We start from the raw sequence: 20,098 nt of genomic DNA on the forward strand, positions 1-20,098 counted from the left end.
GGGTCCTGGAGGCTTTCTCTCTCAGCCTCTGTGCGCCTCTATTGAAAACCCGTCATCGCTATCTGGCCTGCTGGAAAACCAGTCCGCCTGTTTTGCCCTGAAGTTGTGTTCTGTTTATAACTCATCTCTACTCCTTGGAAAACAACTCAATAAAAACTCAGTTGGTTTCCCACCAGCCCTGAGCAGGGGTGAGGGATAGCATGTTATTATTTTATAAAAGAAATATATAAAAAATTTTAAAACAGCACTGGGCACATAGGAGAGAGACAATCAATGCTTCCTGGCTTAAATCGAAAATGATGACTCAGTGAGTCTATGGCTGCTGTATTTGCTGAACTAGTTACTCCTTTGCTCCATTACACATTTATTTTAACTGAAAAAGAAATATATGCATATGGTTAAAAAAATTCAAACAGAGCAAAAAATACTCAAGTGAAAGAAGTTTTCCCTCATCCTCTGTTCTTACACGCCTCCCTGGAGATGCCAATGTTTACAATCCTTTGTGTGCTTTTCCAGATATGCTATGCAAGTTCCCACCAATGTATGTAAATTCCTTTAAAGTTTTACTTATTTTTAACTTTAAGGGATTTAAATCCTCAAGTGGCTTCTGCCCCAGTAATAGAAAAGAAGAAATCTGACTCCATATTAGATCTGTTCCTTTGACTTTAACCCTGTGCTCTGTCTCCTAGGCTTCTTCTTGCTTGTAAAACAATGTTGCCTAGAGCCTAAAATATACAGGAGAGCCTATTCTGAAGGCTCTGACCTTTAAGGGTATTTAACACTTTTCCAATCATATAAAGATAACACGTTGCAGAATAGAAAATAACGTTTGTTTTGTTGGAGGTTTACAGGGATCTGACCCAGGGAGATAGCTGCAAGAACAAAGGATTCTAACAAGAAGGAATTCCTACACCAAGAAGTTTGCAAAAACCAAGCACATAGGAAAGCAGCCTGAATTGTGACTTGGGGAGATGGTTTTCCAGGACATTAGTTTGCCATCTAGGTCTACAGAAACTTGCTATTCCATGCCCCAACACTTGGTCTCCCAACTTACTGGCCTGTCCTGCACTGAGGAGAATGAATTTGGACTCAATAACACTTCTACCTACCTAGCAAGTTGGACACTGGGACTGAGGGCAGCTCTCCCACACACAGGGGCCTAAGGTGAGCCCTTGATTATTCCCCGAGGTTGGGGTGTGGTTTACCCAGGAGGGATGGGGACTCTACACCAACACTCAGGCAGTCTGCTCCTTCTGGGGCTCTGACATTTTACCTCCCGCTCCCTGCCAGCCCAACATTTGGGACAGTGGAGCTAAGGCAGAGATCGTGCCTGCCTGTTTCCCAGCGTGTAAAAGGGGAATATGTACTCTTCCCAAGGTAGTTCTGAGAAACAACACCTGCGGGTGCTTGGTTCCCTGAGCAACAGTAAACCTAGCTCCTTGTGGGGGCAACGGGTATGATACCCGTAGGGTTTCTGCAGAGACCTTAGCTGGAGGGCTGGGCCAGGGACGTAAAATATGAGCTGTGGGCAATGACGGGTAAGAGAAGGGTGTATAGGCAGGACTGCTGCCTCCTTCGGGGTGCCACAAGAGGTAAAACGCTTTCTCCCCATCTCTGTTACTCCCCTCCCATTCCAGATAACTGCCTTCCCTCTGCTCCTCCTGTCCATGTGTCTCCCTCCACTTTTCCCCGCCTCCCCTCCTCCTCCCCTATTCTCCCTCCCTCGGTTCCCCTTCTCTCTCAGGACCCAGAGCGGATCGCTGGCCCTCCTGCGCATGCGCAGTTGCTGCCAGCTGGACCGCGGGTTGGAAGCTCCAGCTCCGAGCCGGGGATCGGCCCCAATGGCTTCTCAGCTCTGTCGCCCTGTAGGCCTTTGGCTACTGCCTGGGACCGGGGCCTCTGGCTGTGGAAGTGCAAGGTGAGGGGATATCGGGAAAGGGGTGAGGCGGCTGCGGGAGGGCGGTCGGCGTGTCACAGCCCCCCAGGGCGCCAGTCAGCGTGTGTTCAGCTGGATTGCTCGGGCCAGACCCCTCTGCCCGCGCCACCTGCCCCGGCGCCCCGGCCACAGCTGTCCAGGGCCAGGTGTGCCCCTGCGCCTCTTGGCCCAGCCGGGCTCCCCTCAGTCCGCGGCTGGCGTCCGCTTCCCCTCTCCCGCCCGCGAGTCCTCCCCTCCCGGGCTTCCTCTCCTAGGCCGCCGACCCGTCCCCACCACTGGGCGGGCTGTGTCCCGGGCGGGCGGGGTCTGCACACCCGGACGGGGCGGGCGGCTTGGGCTGGGGCTGGGGCTGGCCTCCGAGCGGGGCTGCAGCCCGCGTCCCCCACCCCGCTCTCCCTGCCCCGCGACCCCGGGGCTGCCTTCCTCTCCCTTTCCCGATCCCTGAGGTCCAGATTAGCGGCGTGGGCGCTGCTCCCCAGGCTGAGAGCCCGCGGCTGTAACTCCCAGCTTCTCCTGGTGGAGTCGGGAAAAGGGAGCGGCAGTGCTGAGGGAGCTTCTGTCTCCTTGATCAGGATTTCTGCCCCAGGTAAGTACCTTGAACACTTTCAGGTGTTATGATGGCGGTGCTTGTTGATGTCACATGTTTTTATACTGAGAGGCATTACAGTGGTGAAAGCAGGGCTTGGTTCAGTTAAAAATGAGCTGAAGGCATGAGGCTGTCTCATCCTCCATCATTCACTCTCCCAGGGTGAAACGTGAGACCGTCGATCTTAAAAAGATACTTATAGTCCCTAACTAGTCCAGCCCAGCTATTGTGTGTTAACAGGAACAGCACAACCTGAGGCGTTGGAGACCCAGGGACATTGCACTCCTAAAGAGCTCCTGGCAAAATCTGGTTTGTTTTGGTTTTTTTTGTTAGTTTGTTTTACTTAAATTGTGGGACAGACTAGTAGTATAGAGGGAAAAATAATTGGCAAGAAGGATTTTTTCATATAACAGCTTTATTGTGATATTGTTCACACACCATGAAGTCCACCCACTTGAATGTTACAATTCAGCAGCTTTTAGCATATTCACATTTGTGCAACCATTATTATTCCAGAACGTTTTCATCACATCAGAAAGACCAGTTGAAATGCATGACCTATCCACCCCTTCCCAGTGGTGGTTCTAAAGAAGTTTCTTGGCTGTTCCTGACCATAAATTAACTTGTTACATTCCATGAAATATCTGGGAGGAATTCTAATCAGAATTGCAATGAATCTGTCTATCAAAGCAGGAAGAATTAATGTCTTTATGGCATAAACTTCTTCTACACATGAATATATCTGGGACCCTTCTTTTCATCTGTCCAGAGCCAGGCCTATGGGAAATCCTCATTAATTCTTGGGTTTGTGAATGATGAGATTCAATACATCATTAGATGCAACTGTAGCCTTTCACTGAAGAGAAAAGTAACCTCGTAGAAGCCAAGTGATTCTCTGATGGTTAGAATGAGTGACCGCCAGTGCTGGAGTATTCGAGTGGACTTGGTGCTTGCAGAGTTCTCCACCACCTACAGCTAAGGGGATTACCGTGTTCTTTTACTTTTTTTTTTATGGCGTTGCTTTTATTTTTACTTATTATATAAAATTATTTTTTATTGAAGTGTTGTAAATTTACCATGTTAGCTTCAGATGTACAGCAGAGATTCAGTTATAAGCTTATGCATATGTATATAAATGTTTTTCAGATTGTTTTTAGTACAACTCATTACAAGAAATTGAAAATAGTACCCTGTGCTATATAGTAGGTCCTTGTCATTTATTTTATATTTATTAATGTGTATCTGTTAATCCTCCCTTTCCTGCCTGCTAACAACAGTTTGCTTTCTATGTCCATGAGTCTATTTCTAGCAGCAACGTTTTTGCTAGCAATATATGCTGGTTGGCTCTTTTCTGTTTCAGTAGTTCCATCTTATGTGTGGGCGTTTTTCTTCTGGTGGGCCTGTGTGTGGTTTGCACACGTGATAATAGAGATCTGTATTTGGGAGAACTCCAGGCCTCGTGTAGTCCCTCGTATGGAGTGCCCACTGAACTGATGCTTGAACTTGGAAAAAAACAGTAAATGTTGGAATTTCCACTATGGTTGAGACTTCCAGGTTTCTATAACCTCTTTAGCCCACCTAAATTTTGGCTTCACCCAATACTGGATAATTTGGTGGAACTTCATGGTATGGTGGTGTAGAGACAGGGCCTTGTATGCTTCTTCTCTTTCCTTTTTCTAACAATCATTTTCCTGGGCCTTCCAGGTACTCCCCCAGAAGGGCCCAGGGCTGGCTTGGTGTTGCACTGAGGCAATATTTGTTCATAAGTCCCTTTCCTCATCTCTTCTGAGCCTCCATTTCCTTCTCTGCACAATGAGGGCTTAGACTAGATAAGTGCTTTTCAGTTTCTTTTAAAGCCATGTTTCCTTTGAGAAACAGAAAATTCAAATCTCTCCTCCCATCACAACCCTTTAGATTTTGACACGTCCTCCAAGGAGTCACATAGCTCTTTGTGGTAAATTGACGTGATTGTGATTCCACGTGGCACAGAAAAGACTCTTCAGAGATTTATTGCAGGGAGAGGGCAGGAAAGGGGCAGTATGTCACACTTTCTTGTGTGAGCACTGGAGCAAAGGCTTGGGTTTAAATACAGTGTCTGATGTGGCATCTCTCTAATCTTGCACAATGTGATAAACCTCTATCCCTAGCTTCTTAATGTGTCAAGTTGGGGTGGTAATGTTTTAAGGCTTTTGTGAAACATTATACACATAAGCCATTTGTGTCTCGGTAGATACAAGACCTGCTAGAGAGTCGGAATTTCTTTAAAAATACATATATATTGTCCACATCACTCTGTCTGTGTGTATTTTGAAGTTCCTGGAGGGTGAGGGTTGAGTGTAATGTCCATCGTGGGACAGGTGGCCCATGGGTCTGTGTGCCTCAGATTGCCCCCTCCTCCCCAGTCCTCTTCCTCTCAGTCCAGGATGAAGTTCCCTAGTAGATTTACACACAGGTCTTGTGGAAATGGCTTTTCATTTTATTGTTTCACCAAGGAGGGTTGCCATCATGATCTCTGTGGTCAGGTTTTGGTGACCTGAAGGCTATGCAATTGGGGATTTCTATTTTATAAAAAGAAAAAAAATTACAAATACAAAATTAGACCTAGGTTGGTGGCAGAGGCTTTTGAAAGTGGGGACCATTAGCTTTTTTAGCTTCAGGTGCAGTGGCCTCTGGCCACGAGGACACATCCTCATGCTCTGAATTTGGAGGGACCAGTGGGTTCAGTGGGAATATTTACTGAGTGCATCTCATGGGCTGCGCATTCTCTTATTTGTACTGTGTGTTCCTTATTTGAGACGGTGAGCTGATTTAAACTCAATAGCCTCTTTAAAATAATAGACTTTTTATTTTTAGATGTAATGTAGATTCCCATGGAGTTGTAAGAGATAATATGGAGAGGGCCTATGGACTCTTTGCCCAATTTTCTTTAATAGTTCCATCTTGCAAAGTTGGGGTACTATTCATTCGTGACTCACTAACCCTTTTAGGTTTGTGTTATTGCCCTCATTTCTATTTATGAATAAACTGGTGTTGAGAGAAGCACACAGGTCTGCCCAGGTCACCCACGTGGTTAGTGAAGATTTGGGTGGAACGTGGGCTTGGCATTTCCAAGCAGTACCATTATGATGGTCTGTGGCAGGGAGCAGCATTCACTTTGCTTGTTTATTCATTCATTCAACAAACATTTATTGAATAAACTCTGTGGGTCAGATGCTTTCATAGGGTTATCTGATTCTTCAGCAGTATGGAGAATCAGGTAATGTTTTCTTTTTCTTTTTTTTTTAATATGAGAAAAATATCTCTGAGAGGTTATAATCTCCCCAAAGGAAAAATAGCTCATAAATGAGGGATAGTACATTTGTACAGTTCCTTCTTCTTATGCAGGTGGTACCCTAGGCATTTTACATTTGCAAACTTCCATAATCCAGATATATTCTTGTAAGGCAAGAAGTTTTTTTTTAATTGAAGTATAGTCAAGTTTACAATGTTGTGTCAATTGCAAGGTGGTTTTTTTTGAATTTTGAATGGAGAAAATATTTTTTGAGGGGGTTAATTAAGTTTATTTATTTGTTTCATTTTTCTAAAATGAGGTACTGAGGATTGAGCCTAGGTCCTTGAACATGCTAAGCACGTGCTCTACCACTGAACTGTACCCTCCTCCCCAAAGCAAGTTTTCTTACCCATTATTCTGCACCTTAGGAGTTCAAATAAATTGGCGTTGAAATCCAGATATTTTGATCCTACTATGGTTCTTTGCATTATATCCTGCTGAGGGGTGGGGAAGCAGTTCCTTTATTCATTCATTTATTCAGCAGTTTTGAGCACCGACTTTGCATCAGGGCCTGCCTAGGTGCTTGGAAACAGAAAACAAGAAATGATCCTTTTCTGCAGGGGATGGAAGCCTAGACCAAAAGCTGGGTAATGTGATCTGAGCTTCAGTAGCCATGTGCAGATGCTGAGGACAAAATTATCCCCGATTTGCTTGGACTTCCCTTGCCTTCTGGCTGGTGCACACCAGGTCGCCGCATCCCAGTGAGGCCCGCAGCCCACAGCACAGTATGTACATCGATTTACCCTCCCTTCTCGGCAGGGCCTGCAACATGAACGCCCCTGACTACGTGCAGTGCGCTGAGAACCACCAGACTCTCCCGATTGTGTTCCAACCCGTGGTGATCATCTTAGAGAATTTCTTTTGCATCTATAATGGAATCTCCTTGGTGAGCCAGATCAGACCGTGCGGCTCCCAGTGGGCACTCTGTATCTACTATAGGTATCTCTATGCGCCCGAGAATGGATGGAGTGACTTCCAGACCCACCGCAATGTCATGGGCCTTGTCACCATTACTGACTGCCTCTTGGCCAAGACCTTCTAGAAGCTCCACGCACAGAGGAGCTGTATGGCACCACGCTCTACGACTCTCAGCTCTTTGTCTTTGTGCTGTATGGGGAGGTGGCCGAGCAGCCGCACACCGACGTGGCCTTCAATCTACGAGGACTGCGGGTGGTGGAGAAGAGGATCGACGACTTCACTGAGTCACTCTTCATCTTGCCCAAGTCCAAGTGGCTGGATGGGGACCCCGAAAATTCTGGGGAGAAGACCCCCCTCCTCTACATCCTATTTGAGAAGGAGGACTTCGTGGGACTGGACACAGACAGCAGGCAAGTCAACCTGAAGGCCGGGCCACCCTGGCTGTGTGACAGATTGCTTCCCTACATCCAGAATGGGATCATCAAGGAGGAGGGCTTTCTTGTAGCCAAGGCGGGAAGGAGGTGTAGCCCGCCGGTTTTCAGACGTTTAAAACTAAATCCGCCTTTGTTTCAGAGAGATCCTTTTAGGGTTAGTGTGGACACTTACTCCCCCTTTTCAGCCAGGACACTTGGGGGGACCCCTGGAGTTGCTGTCCAATAGAGTAGCCACAGCTACTGATGTTAGTAGTGCTGGGGAGGAGGCCGGTCTGAGCTGAGATGTGCTGTAAGTCAAATGCACATCAGACGCTGAAACTTGTCTAGTAAAAAGAATATAAACTATCTTGTTACTTTCTATATTGATTACACGTCAAAATGATAGTATTTTACATACAGTAGAATAAGTAAGGTCTGTTCTTAAAATCAGTTACTTGGTTTTATTTTTTGTTACATTTTAAACGTGGCAACTGGGAAACGTTATTTACATGACTCTCATTTCATTCCTGTTGGACAGCCTGTCCTGGGACAGTTTCATCCCTTTGCTTATAAATGAGACTCTGAATCCCGAGACGCAGAACGAGGTGCTGGTTGAGCTCAGGGTGGAGCCGATGTCTCCTGCCTCCCAGGCCCAGCACCAGCACGGCTCAGGCCCTCTCCCCTGCCTGACAGCCACCATGCCAAGTTAGGACATCAGAAACACTGCCAGGGGCTTCCGAATTAGCTCCTTACGCAGGGAAAGGCGTGTCACGGTGTATGGGACACAGCAGGGAAAAATTCGTCCTCACTTTGTCCCTGTGATTAGGTCAAAGGCCCCACTCTGCCTTGGAAGTGCAGACGATCACTTCTGGGCTGCCTAACCCCTCACCCTCTACTATGTTTCCCTGTGTATCTTTCAAGCTGTCCCTCGGGCAGAAGAGGGTGAGACGTCTTTGCCGAGAGGTGGTCCCCCTTTACTGGGGAGAGTGAGGTGAGCTGTGTCCCCCCGGCCTACGGCCTCGGGCCTTGAGTCTGGAGAGCGCTCATGGCGGTCCCACAGGTGACGGTCGGAGGACATGGCACGTGCTGCCGGGCCCGCTGTGCAGGAGGGGCTCTGTGATTCTCTGTGATTCTAAGGTCAGATTCTACTTTCTTGTTGTTGGTAAGATGGAGGAGAAGATGCCAGAGAATTGATAAAAAGAAAATCCACACCAGTCCTGTGAATGACAGACACAGGGGATCCGTGTCCCACCTGCGTGTGGTGCCTGGCAGGCTCTGGAATAATTTTCACTTCCTCCCCGGACATTCCTCTATGGCTTAAGGAAGGGGAGAGGCATGTCGTGGCCATGATCTGTACTTGTCCTCACAGGGCCCTGTGATCTACATGCCCACACTACACTTCTGCTCCTTGGAGATGAGGTGTCAGGTTTAGGAAACTGGGCACTGCTGAGGGCATAGCTGCCAGAACCGTGCTACACCAAGGCTGGCTCCGTTCACCTCACCTGTCACCTCCTGTTGAGTCCTAAGGCGTCATTCAAGGTAGGTGCATCGGTGCAATGAAAGCAGGGACCTCCTTCACCCCCTGGACAGACTGGTGGGTGATCAGTGGAAGCCTGGAGCCCTGCCCCAGCCCCACGCCAGTGCCTCCTATTTTGTCATAGGAGGCACTGGTGACATTTTTGCTCAGCAACTGCTTGGCTCTGATTCTGCAGAGCCAACAGAGAATGCCAGCTTGTTTTTGCCTTTTGAAGTCTGCCCTTGGGATTTGGCGGAGTAGCTGGATGTGTGCTTAGCCCATAGTGGTTGACACTGTCACCATTGTTTACCCAGAACCTCGTGTACCAGGCATGGCTGCCGGCATCAAAATACAGCAGCGCATTAAACCTCCCTCCTGGTGGGTCTGTCTGTTCTGGTACCATAAGGGCTCAGCCAGCATCTGAACGTCAGTGAGATAACGTGGCCAGTGAGCTCGGGTCAAGCACGTTCTCCTCCAGTGACTTTTACTCCATTGTTGCTTTTACTATTACACAGTCATTAATTTTTTAAACAATGCTTTGGTTCAGGAGCAGAACCTAATTCTCCCCTGTTCCTCTTGGTGGGAGTGAGTAAAGTTGTCCAGCTTGAAATGCGACCACATTTTGTAGCTCAAAAGCTGTCTACACGCATCTAGGTGAAGTTTTGGTTTGGGGCGCTGACCACGTTGGGGTCCCCCGGCAGCATCGCTCCCCTCAGGCCCCTGCCTTCCCTGGATCAGGAGGTGAGGGTGGGTCTCACCGTCCCTGCGTCCCTGTCCTCATCACACTGACGTAATTTCTTGTAAATGCTGTCAAAGTCATTTTTGTTCTCGTGTGTTTCTAATTTTGGCTGTTCCTCTATTCCTTTTTCTATTTTCCTTTTTCCCTTATACCACCCCGTGAGCATGTTGTTGGGTCTGAAAATGTGGGCTGTGCACACCCTGCATTGGAATAGCCAGATCGCCCTCTGTGCCGTCTCCATCGCTATAAAAAGCAAAAACTTAACAGTTGCCATGATTCGTATATTATCCTAGTCATCTTATTTTCTACTTTTTTGGAATTTTTGCTATGTTAGCACATCACCCACTGGAGTTTGATATCTGTTAAAGTCCTTGCTTTGAGGAACCTGTTAGTTCGTCCTTATATTTGGTAACAAATGCTCTCTTACTAATTTTGTTTATTTGTTTTGAAGAAGTGAGATGCGAATTGATTTAGGCGGCTGCTGAGGGATTTTTTTCATGGAGTATTTAAACTTGGAAAGTCAAATTCTGCAGCACCTTGCTTGATTCTGGCTTTTACACAAACGTGCTCGGCACATGGTTCCTGGCTGTCGCTGTGTGGCGTGCGTGACGGCGCTTCCTGGCCGGCGGTCACTGGTGAGGAAGTGGCCGGCTCGGGGGTGAGCAGCTGCAGGGGACGCTGTTGGAGGAAGCAGTCACCGGTTTTTTGTTTTTTGGTTTTTTTTTGGCATTCACCTTCCCAGTGCCATTTACTTTAATTTGCATTCATAGAGGGGCAGGAGCGGGCCTAAAACCATGCCACTCTTTTGTTCCCTTTATGAGGCTGGTTTTTCTAAGTATCAGGAAAACATTGCCTTGTCCTAAGTAACTGGTTCACTTGGATCTGGTGGACACAGGGACCGCTAAAGGGGACCATAGCTTCCTCTCTGCTTCAGCCAGTGGGCATTCAGAGCCAGGTCTGTGGTTTGCCTCAGCAGCCGTGCAGGCCTCCCTGCACCGGCCTTTACTTTTACCCCTTTTTGGCAGTAAATAGCTGACTCTGTGTCTGTTGCAGCTGATGTCCACCACTGACGGCCGTGTGGTTATTTTGCGGTAGTGAGTCTCCAACACCCCTGTCAGCCGTGAAGGGACCTTGCATTCTCACCCCGACCCTGGTTCATCTCACCCAGGGAAAGGGCTTGGCCACCACCGTCATGCTGGACATGAGGCCTTGTTTCTCCTTTCATGCTCTGGTCCAAATGTGGACATTTCATCCTTCACTGACTTGGTCTCGCTTGAGACAGTCCAGACTTTCTGAAAGAGTCCATCACATTCTGGGGGGGAACAGAACAGAAGTAAGAGTCGCAAGTAGGAGTCTAGGCTGTCTTGGTTGCAAATGCAGGCTGGGATCTGTGATGGCCGGTCTGTGCCCTGGAAACTGGCCTTTCCCGTGGCTCCCGAGAGAAAAGGGGTCGGAGCGAGAACAGACTTGCCTGGGTTCCTACCATCCTCATCTGCTCACTGACAGGAGTGTCAGCTAACTAGGAGCTCCCCCAGACCTCGGGCCCTTCAAACCTCAGATCACGGGAGATCCTCGAGTCCCATCTTCTGGTCCTTCTTTGTGAGAATCCAGTGCCTTCTGAGGTGACTGGCAGCAGGAGATGCCTCCCCCTCCAGGGAACTCCCTTCGGAGGACTGTGACTCAGTGCACCTTGCTGTGAGCTTGTGGGTTTCCATCGTGCTCCCTGCAGAACCAGACTTGAGACTGGCTTAGCGACAGAAATAACAAGACTGATTCCAGGGCAGGGCCAGGTGGAGGGAACAGTGGAAATTGAATGTGACCTCAAACACCTAGGTGGGTGCTGGGGCTGTTACTAAAATGGGGAGCCTGGGAGGTACCTGCCAGGAATCGAAGTCTAGAGTAAATGGTGGACATAAGGCCTTTTTTTTTGACATATGGCATTTTTAAGATGCCATTTGTCATCCAAGTTAGGACTTCCAAGAGGCACTCGTGTCTATGAGCCTGGGGCTCAGGTGAAGGAGCCGGACTAGAGATACACATTGGGATTCGTCATTCTTAGCTGGTGTTCACAGCCGTGCAAGTGGATCAGCTCATCTCAAGAGGTGCAGACTGTGTCTGAGGGGGGGCAGGGCTGTGCCTGGTTTGGAGGAAAGCCCGGACCATGCAGCTTTGGTGTGTCAGTCAGCGGCGTTTGTGATTTTCAGAGCAATGGCATTTATCCTTAAGGTTCTGGGGGGTGGGCAGGGCCACACAGGAAGAAATCTGAAGAGAGGGTTTTGGCCACGTGTGCGCGTCTTGGGACGATCCAGAGGCTGCAGGGTCCAGAAAGGGAAACTCCTCAGAAGCTGGAGTCGGAGTGGGGAGTTGGGAGAATGTAGTCACACTCTCCTGTGATGAAGGGAGGGAGGCCTAGGGAGTCCGCACCCTAGTGGACTCTCTTTCCCACGAACAAAAGGCAATCAGACAGAAGATTTGAGGTAAGAAGGGATGGGCGTTGGGAGAGGAGCCAACCTGGAGAACGGTGGTTGAACAATTCTTGAATAGTCTCCCTGAAACATAGAGTTAAAAAAACCCAGACTCTTAAGAATATTGATAGTGACTGGGGAGGAGGCAGTTGTTTTTCTGACCTCCTAAGGGTAAGGTATGTATCCGGGGATATACAGAAGAATCGGGCAGTCTGTTCCTGGGGCTTCACCCTTACCAGGGGGAACAGTGCAAGTTTAAAGGGGGAGAAGGGCAGCAGAGGGAAACTAGCCAGGTCCCGTGTCACGTACCAGTCGGCCGCCCTACTTGCGTGTTGCATTCACATCCATGCCTCCCAAGTGGGCGGTGGCAGCCCCGTTTTGAAGATTGGGAAGCCTCCTCAGAGGTTTAAGGAATTGGTTCATTTAGCAGCTAGTAAATGCTGTAGCAGGATTCCAGCAGGGCCTTGTCAGACTTCAAGGGCATGTTCTCTCTACTAATTCCGGTTGTACCTGAAATGGTGAAGTGAGTCAGTTTCGGAGCCTTTCAGAGAAAGTACGCTTTAAGTGCCTCAGGACTGTTGCACAAAGCTCAGTGTTCTTTCATGGTTCGGAACCACCGCAGTGCTTTTTGCCCCACAGATGTAAGGTCTTACTCCTTTGACGATGGCGTGGTTGTAAATGACATACAGGTGCAAAACCACACTTAGCAGCTTCTGAAGGGAAACTCTCCTGTTCTCCCTTGATCGGCTTTCTTCCACGGGATGTAACTGTGCTGCAGCTAAGGCCTGAGCTTTCCGTATGGAGTGAGGGTTTGATATCCAAATTTAGCATAAAACAGTCAGATGGAGAAAATCGAAGATGACAATATATTTTGGGGTTTCATTAGACAAGACATACTATCTGTTAATGGCTCATAAAGCTAATGAAATTGAGTACAGAACATTGCATTTCTTACTTTCTACTGAGAGCTGTCTTCCAACATAAGGTTCTCTGCTTTGGAACTTCAGCTCAGCCACTAGGGCGCCTGTCATTGTGTTGGTGTGATTGCATTTACACAGTGCATGTAATCTGGGCTTCCTTAGCCCCAAACACTCCAGTGCAGAATCATAGGCTGTAGCCATCACTTAGTTATACAAATACTTCTAAAACTAAATGATACCAAAAAAAAATAAATAAATAAAAATAAAGAGAGAGAGGGAGATTGCCTTTATCAAAGTTCCTTTGGATTTTAACTGCAAAGTGTTGTTGAGCAGCTCTGGTTTCCTTTGGATATGAATATATACATTTCTTTGCATGTAACTTGGATTTCAGGCTTGAACACCAAGCTCTTGTTTTCCATGAGCCACAAAAATCATAGCCAAATGACACACGTATGAAACAGTTTATTCTTTTTATCTGAGACAGAATCCTTGAATTTGGGACTTGAGCTGCGACTTTCCTGTTTGCTCTTCCCACCCCTCTTGTCACCTCACTCCATTTTCCCACGTGGCCTCCAAGAGGTCATGGTCTCATAGGAGCAGGTGGACAAATACCAGTTGGTCGCCAAGCAGTGCTGCTGTAGATGGAGCCCAGCCAAGAGCTAAAGGACATCATCAGGGAGGACTTCCTGGAAGAAATTGGCTCTACATTCAGTTCTGGGGACAGAGTAAGAGTCAGCCAGGGGAAGGAATCAAGAGGGTGACTCAGGTGGCAAGAGCAGCCCGGGTAGAGGCCTGGAGGCTTGTGGGGTGGGGACTCGGGGAGACTGCCCTGTGTGGTCCAGGGTGGTGGGTGACCCTGCTTTGAAGGACACTGGAGAGGGCCTAGGGGTGGAGGGCTTTGGAGGAGCTTGGTTTTTACTAGAACTGACACAGAAGAGGCAGTGAAGGGTGTCAGCAGGAAGTGACCCTTAGGAGAGCAGCTCTGCCTGTCCTTTTGAGTCCCACCCCTTCATTCTTTTATTCACAACACACGCAATTCTGAGTGTCTAGGGGAGAGGGGGTGGACCCACAGTAGTAAGCAAAATGTACTTGCTTCTTGAGAGCTTAGCAGTGTCAGAAGTTGACTTAGATTAAAATGTTTTATTAACACAGCAGGGCACCTAATCCAAAGTGCGGAGGTTGGAGGGAAGGAAGACTTCCTTGACAAACAGTTAAAATGAGCCTGGAGGCTAGTGGGAAGTAGCAGCAGGTCACGGGGCCCCTGAGGTCACTGGGGACCTGGTACTGAGGTGAGGATGGACAAGCAGGGTCGGGGGTGGGGCTAGAACTCTACCAGGGAGCCTCTGATGGGTTTGAAGTGGGGGAGATGTAATCAAATTTGTGCTTTGGGAAGGCTGCCTTGGCTGTGTGTGTGTGTGTGTGTGTGTGTGTGTGTGTGTGTGTGTGTAGCGGGGAAGAGGGGGAGGGTGTCACCAACTGGGAGGGTCATTAGAAGACCATTCACAGGCTCGGAGGCCACCAGTGGGAGAGGGGCGTCGGGACTGCTTGGGGACCGCAGGGGCAGAGTGGATGCCGGGTTTCCTTGTGTGGAGGGCTTGTTAGCGGGGTCGCTCTAGCGACACCTTGTGGCTGGAAGTAAACAGATGGAGGCCGCCAGGTGGACTTACCTCTTCTCTCCTTCCCTGCCTTGTGTGATGATCTTAGCTCTGCCAACATATGGAACAGAAGAGCTAAGTTCCAGAGTAGCCCAGGACTTTGCTGGGCTCGTTCAAGTGAGAGCAGATAGGATTTAGGCTTGTGTTGAGATCTGTAAGTTAACTTAGCTAGAAACGTCCTGTCTTTTGGATTTTCATAGGGGTAGTAATTCTTGATAAAGATTGCTTTCTTGGTGAGAGGAAATTTAATACAACTGATGTCTTTCTCAAAAAATATCTTATCTTTTAAGAAATTTAATATTCAAAATAATAGGAATATTTTAAAATGATAAACTAAGGCTTTCGTGTAGTTTCTTTGGTTTCTGAGTTGATGTGTAGGTAGACCCTTTGCATTACATAATAGCACATCTTTGACAGTATTTAAAGAGCTGTTAGTGAGCGCCCCCAATTTGAAAGCATCATTAAAGCTTGCTCTGAAATAGTGAAGTCATATAGGTCTTGTTTGCAGAAGCCAGATATTTGGTTTATAATCTGCAGCATAGCTCCCTTTATAAAATAATAATAGATTCAAAATTAACAAAGTGGAAAATAATTGATTTTTTTAAAAAATGAAACATAAACTTTCTTGTGCTATTGTTGCAACTGGAAATTTTGAAAAGAAAAATCCTATTGTAATATCATCTAAGTGAAATACATATATGTCTGTCACATTTGAATAGTAACTGCACAGTGGTTTTTGAAGTCAGGATCATTCCAGCTCAGATACTGGCAGTGATGGTTGCTGGTTTTCAATGGAAGAGCCTAAATTTGCTTTCTTAGCTTTATTCTTTTCTTTTCTTATATTTTCTTTTCTTTTCTTTTCTTCTCTTTTCTTTTCTTTTCTTTTCTCTCTCTCTCTTTTTTTTTTTTTTTGGGTAGTGCGAGGGTTGAGTAGTGCTGTGCCAGCATGATTTGGGGGCAATTTGTGGGCAGATGTCGTGCAGCAGCAGTGAGATATTTCCATGCATTTTACTTTCCGGACATCACCAGGGAACATGTGTGGTTTGTGCCTGCAGGATGGGATGCTGCAGGACTCCCTGGTCCATCAATGTTATGTCTTGGAGCTGCTCCGGTCAGTGAATGATTTTCTGTGGCTTGGAGCTAATGTGGTCTGATGCAGATGATCAGATGTGTAACTAAAGTACTGTTACTTGAAATAAGAGAAAAGCTAGCAAAAATGTCTCTAAAATACAGGATGAGGGAGGAGAATTGGCTGAGCTGCTTGCAGTGGGGAATATTCTCAGGTGACTCCCTCACTGTGTCTCCTGTCACTATCCCCCACAGCCCTGCATGGCAGTCCTACTGAAGCAACCATGCACTTTCTCAGAAACGCACTGAATTTCCTTGTGCCTCTGATTGTTCACTTTTTTTTTTGAAAGCACATCTTGCCCTTTGCTTAAATGCCATCCCTGCTAGCCACCACTTACACTCATTCTTCTGGACCTCGTCCATATATAGCTGCTGAATGAAAGAACAAAATGTAGTATCTCCATTTAGTGGAATATTATTCAGACATAAGAGTGAATAAAAAAGAAAAAATAAATAAAGGGGAATATGAAAAAAGCCATCTGCTCTGGGTAGTCCACCCTGACTGCTCAACCCGGCCTTTTCCCTTTGAAACCCCACCCCTTATACCCCACTCTACTATTTTTGATAGTATTTACCACCTTCTAATAAAGTTTAACATTTTCAAAAAAAAGGAGACATGCTGATACCACTTCAACATGGGAAAGCCTTGATAACAGCACGTTAACTGAAAGGAACCAGACACAAACGGCCACATATTGTTGATTTCAGTGATCTTAGAAATGCCCAGAATTGGCTCATGCAGTGGCAGAGAGCAGATGATGGTTGCAAGGGGCTGGGTGGAGGGGGGTTGTGGAGTGACTGCTAGTGACAGGGGTGTTCTACTGGGGTGATGAAGTGTTCTGGAAATAGATGGTGGTGAGGGCTGCACAACCGTGAGTGTGCAGAAGACTGCTGAGCGCTGTCTCTGGGAGTGCTTGTTGTTGGGGCGGCTTTATTTTGTTCTCATCCTGTAATGTGAAGGGTCATCTTGTGCTGAGACCATTCAACTCCTGTGAGTGGTAAGGCTAAGAGACTTTGCAGAGTCATGTTTCTTTTTTCCCCCTTGCTGAGTGTAGGCAAAAATGGTTTAAGCCTGAGAAAGTGCTCCATATGCAGAAATGTCTTTCAGTTTTGGCTGGTGTAAAAATCTTGTGAGCTTTTTAATCATTTAGGACAGTCTGTAGGGGGAAACAGCCTGTGAAGCCTGGGTGAGACTTGGAAGAGCCGCGCTACCCTCCCAGACACGGGTGGGGATTTCACCCCCATTCAGGCAGTGAAGGGCCAAGACCCGTGAGAGGAGTTGACAGTCATGAATATTTATGTGTATCCGCTACTTCATCTTGGATATTAATTTCTAGCTGAGTCATTTTGTGGCGGCAGCCTCATCCTACATCAGGAATTTATAGTATCTGCTCTTTGAGGTGAAGAGCTGACAGACTTGATTATTTAACAGTCTATCTTGTATTGATATCTCAGATTCCTTTGTCAATCGCAAAACAGCAGAAATACAGACGTCCTTTAATGCCGATGTGACCTGGAGCAGGTTTAGTTTCTGTACCTCAGTGACCTTATCTGCGTGTGGGGAAGATGATAACAGTGCTTCCCTCAGAGGGGCTGGTGAGAGGAGACTGAGAAGCACAAATGGAAGACTTACACGAGATGCTCATGAATGACAAAATTTAGTGCTCTCAGCCTGGTGAGGCCTCAGGGGCAGAGATGTCAGAACAGAGCAGTCCTAGCCGGAGTTCGATCCGCATTGGCAGGTTTTATGATCACTATCACCACTGTGGGTTATCAGGTAGTTTTAAGACTTGGTAATATGAATTCATGAATAATGTTAAAGACTAGACAACTCAGATCCGGTTTACATAGTTCTCAAGATTTCCTGTGAGAAATGGATATTTTTTCCCCATCTTAAATCTGAGTGGATTCTCTAAAAAAATTCTGTAGTCCTCCATCTTTTTCCTTTAATTCTCCTTTTTTTTAAATAAAAGTTTTTAAATGGAGTTACTGGGGACTGAACTGAGGGCCTCATGCGTGCTGAGCACATACTCTCTCAACTGAGGTATACTCTCCCCCATAATTTTTTTAAACTTTACTTTCTTAGTATTCAGAGGTTAGAGGCCTCTAATTCTTTTTTTGGAGACTTGTCCATAAACCGGTAAATCTAAAATTAATGGACAAAATTTGGTTTATTAAAAAAATCATTAGAACGTTTATCAATCCATTCAAAAGGAAATGCTTATTGAGTTAAAATGTTTCTCCTTTATGGTGATTTCTAATTTTTGGTCTAGCTTAACTTATTAAAAGTAATCCTCATCATCATAATGACTAAGCTTGCTGTGAGTGGACACCTACCAAAGGCTAAACTGTTTTTCTCATGTTTTACTTCAAAGCAGGTGTTTGACGGTAGGTATCAATGTCTCCTTTTTGCAGCTGAGGGATTGAGAGGTGGGCAGCTTGTCCCAAATCAAACGCAGCTGGCGGTGCCTAGCTCGGTGCTGGAACCCAGGCTGCACAGGATGCATTCTCAATTTCTCCTCTGATCAGCCTCCCGTTGAGTGGTTTCCCGAACTCCTGTGAGTCCATAAATGACCGATTTTGGCGATCTCAGCCTGATGAGGCCTTCAAAGGAGAGACACCAGTGAGAATGTGAGACAGAGTGGCATAAATTAAAATTGTACATTTTCACAAGTGTTGCATTCTCAGGTAATGACTTAAATAGTTTATGTTTTCTTTATATTAGTGCTATGTAAGCACTAAAAACAAAACATTAAAAATGATTATAGTGCAAAATAGGAGTGGGCTTTGAAAGTCCAATCATTGCTAATGATGTTGCTTGTTTTTCTCTAGTGGTGCTTATTGACAGAATAATTTACAATGACTGAATTTGTTTTATGTATGTAGTCTTAGTATGGAGGAAAAGTTTGTCAGTGCATATTGAAAGTAAAATCTTTACTCTTTTCTTTCCTGATGATAAATATGTACGTTGTTTCCATGGCTTAAGTATATTTCCTCATTTGTGAAATTTGAGTGATGCCGTTTACCATGTCTGACTGTGAGAAGTAGACGCCTTGTATACAAAGCATCCAAGAGCTGCTTAGTAAAAATGTGCTGTCACAATGACAGATAGTTTAGAAGGATCAACTGTGAATACTAAAGAGGGTGGCTTGTTTCTGATGCATATTCAATATGGATATATATGAATATGGCTTAAAGTAACAAGGATTCAGGGTTTTGTGTGTGTGTGTGTGCGTGCAGTATGAAGTTTTAATGAAATCTGTATCATTCTATTGAGACAGGGACTAGTTAAATTGACTTAAGCAGACGACCTTGAAGATTATTTACACAGAATGTGTATTGTTACAACTCAGTGTTCATGCTGCCGTGTAACTATACACTCAGACATTTAAATTCGTAGGACTCTGACCAGAAGCATTAAGTTTAGAAAAATCCACATTGATCATTTTCAGGGAATAAGCTTCTCTCTTTTGTGATTAAAGAAAATTTTGATTTATTTTTCTGCACTCTTAATAGGTTTTAAAATATCAAAACATTGATTTGACATGTCAGCTTTTTTAATAGAAAAAAGCTCATGCTGTTTTAATATGTAAATAAATGTTTTTGTATTTCAATACACTTCTATGATTTCCTGGCTCTTTGAGAAGTATTTTGCAAGATACTTAGATTACCTCCTGTTGGAAAAATACAGACATGACTTTTATGAATATAGGCCTAGTACAGGTCTGTTGGTTTTTGCTACAGTGCAAGACATGAGGACTAGGAGAGCAGTATGTGCTACATAAGCTTTTAGTTATCTGATTCTTGTTTCTGATCCACAGGCAATTTTTGTGTTGCACCTTTCCAGGCAACCAGGAAGGCCTTTTAAGCCATAGGTGGCGCTGTTACACCTTCTTACAGTCTTAACTTTCCTGTTTGTAAAGGAAGTCTTAAACAACGTTTTTTTTTTTTTGATTCCTTTGCTTAGTGCTTCAGGGTAGCACAATGTCCATTATGTCTGACTACCTGGAACTATTATTCTGCTTATGTCTTAGTTTTATTCTATCATCTCGCTGTGAACATTTCAGACTTCCTGTGCAAACAGTTGCAACATCGGACTTTTCTTGCAGTGTTAGAAACCAGTGAGCCGGGATTTTATAAAAGAGCTAGAAGCGGCCTCTGGAGCACCTTAAAGCTGAAAAGTGTACTGAGTTCCCTAAGTATTATCCCCACCGCTGTGTGTCAATGGGTGGTAGGAGATTTGGTACATATACAAAGGGGTGTGGTGTTTTGACTTGGGTTTGCGTGCACGCGCTGCCACTGAGCTACGTGATCCTGAGTCAGTTCTTTCTGAGTTTTTCCCTCGTCTGTGAGATGGGGACACTCATTTCTGCTTTGTAGAATTGTGAGAATTAGAAATTATGTAAAGTGTTTAGCACAGTGTGTATGACAAGAGGGCTCATAATCTTAACTGCTGTTTGGTGTGAAGCCATCATTTGATAGTCTTTGGCA

At 45.9% G+C, this 20,098-nt stretch overlaps 2 protein-coding genes across 2 annotated transcripts in view; both read left to right on the forward strand.

Moving 5' to 3' along the window:
• Positions 1–20,098, forward strand: part of LOC140688316 (uncharacterized) — a 224,649-nt gene that overhangs the window by 89,424 nt on the left and 115,127 nt on the right. The window lies entirely within an intron of this gene.
• The window catches only part of LOC140688315 (uncharacterized), a 34,457-nt gene that overhangs the window by 7,674 nt on the left and 6,685 nt on the right, over positions 1–20,098 (forward strand). The window contains exons 4-6 of the mRNA XM_072946939.1: positions 1,638–1,918; positions 2,444–2,522; positions 2,763–2,831. Of these exons, the coding sequence (XP_072803040.1) occupies positions 1,638–1,918; positions 2,444–2,522; positions 2,763–2,831 (429 nt within the window). The remainder of the gene's footprint in view (positions 1–1,637; positions 1,919–2,443; positions 2,523–2,762; positions 2,832–20,098) is intronic.

This window comes from Vicugna pacos, chromosome 22 (assembly GCF_048564905.1).
Source record: "Vicugna pacos chromosome 22, VicPac4, whole genome shotgun sequence".
In the NCBI taxonomy this organism is placed as follows: domain Eukaryota; kingdom Metazoa; phylum Chordata; class Mammalia; order Artiodactyla; family Camelidae; genus Vicugna; species Vicugna pacos.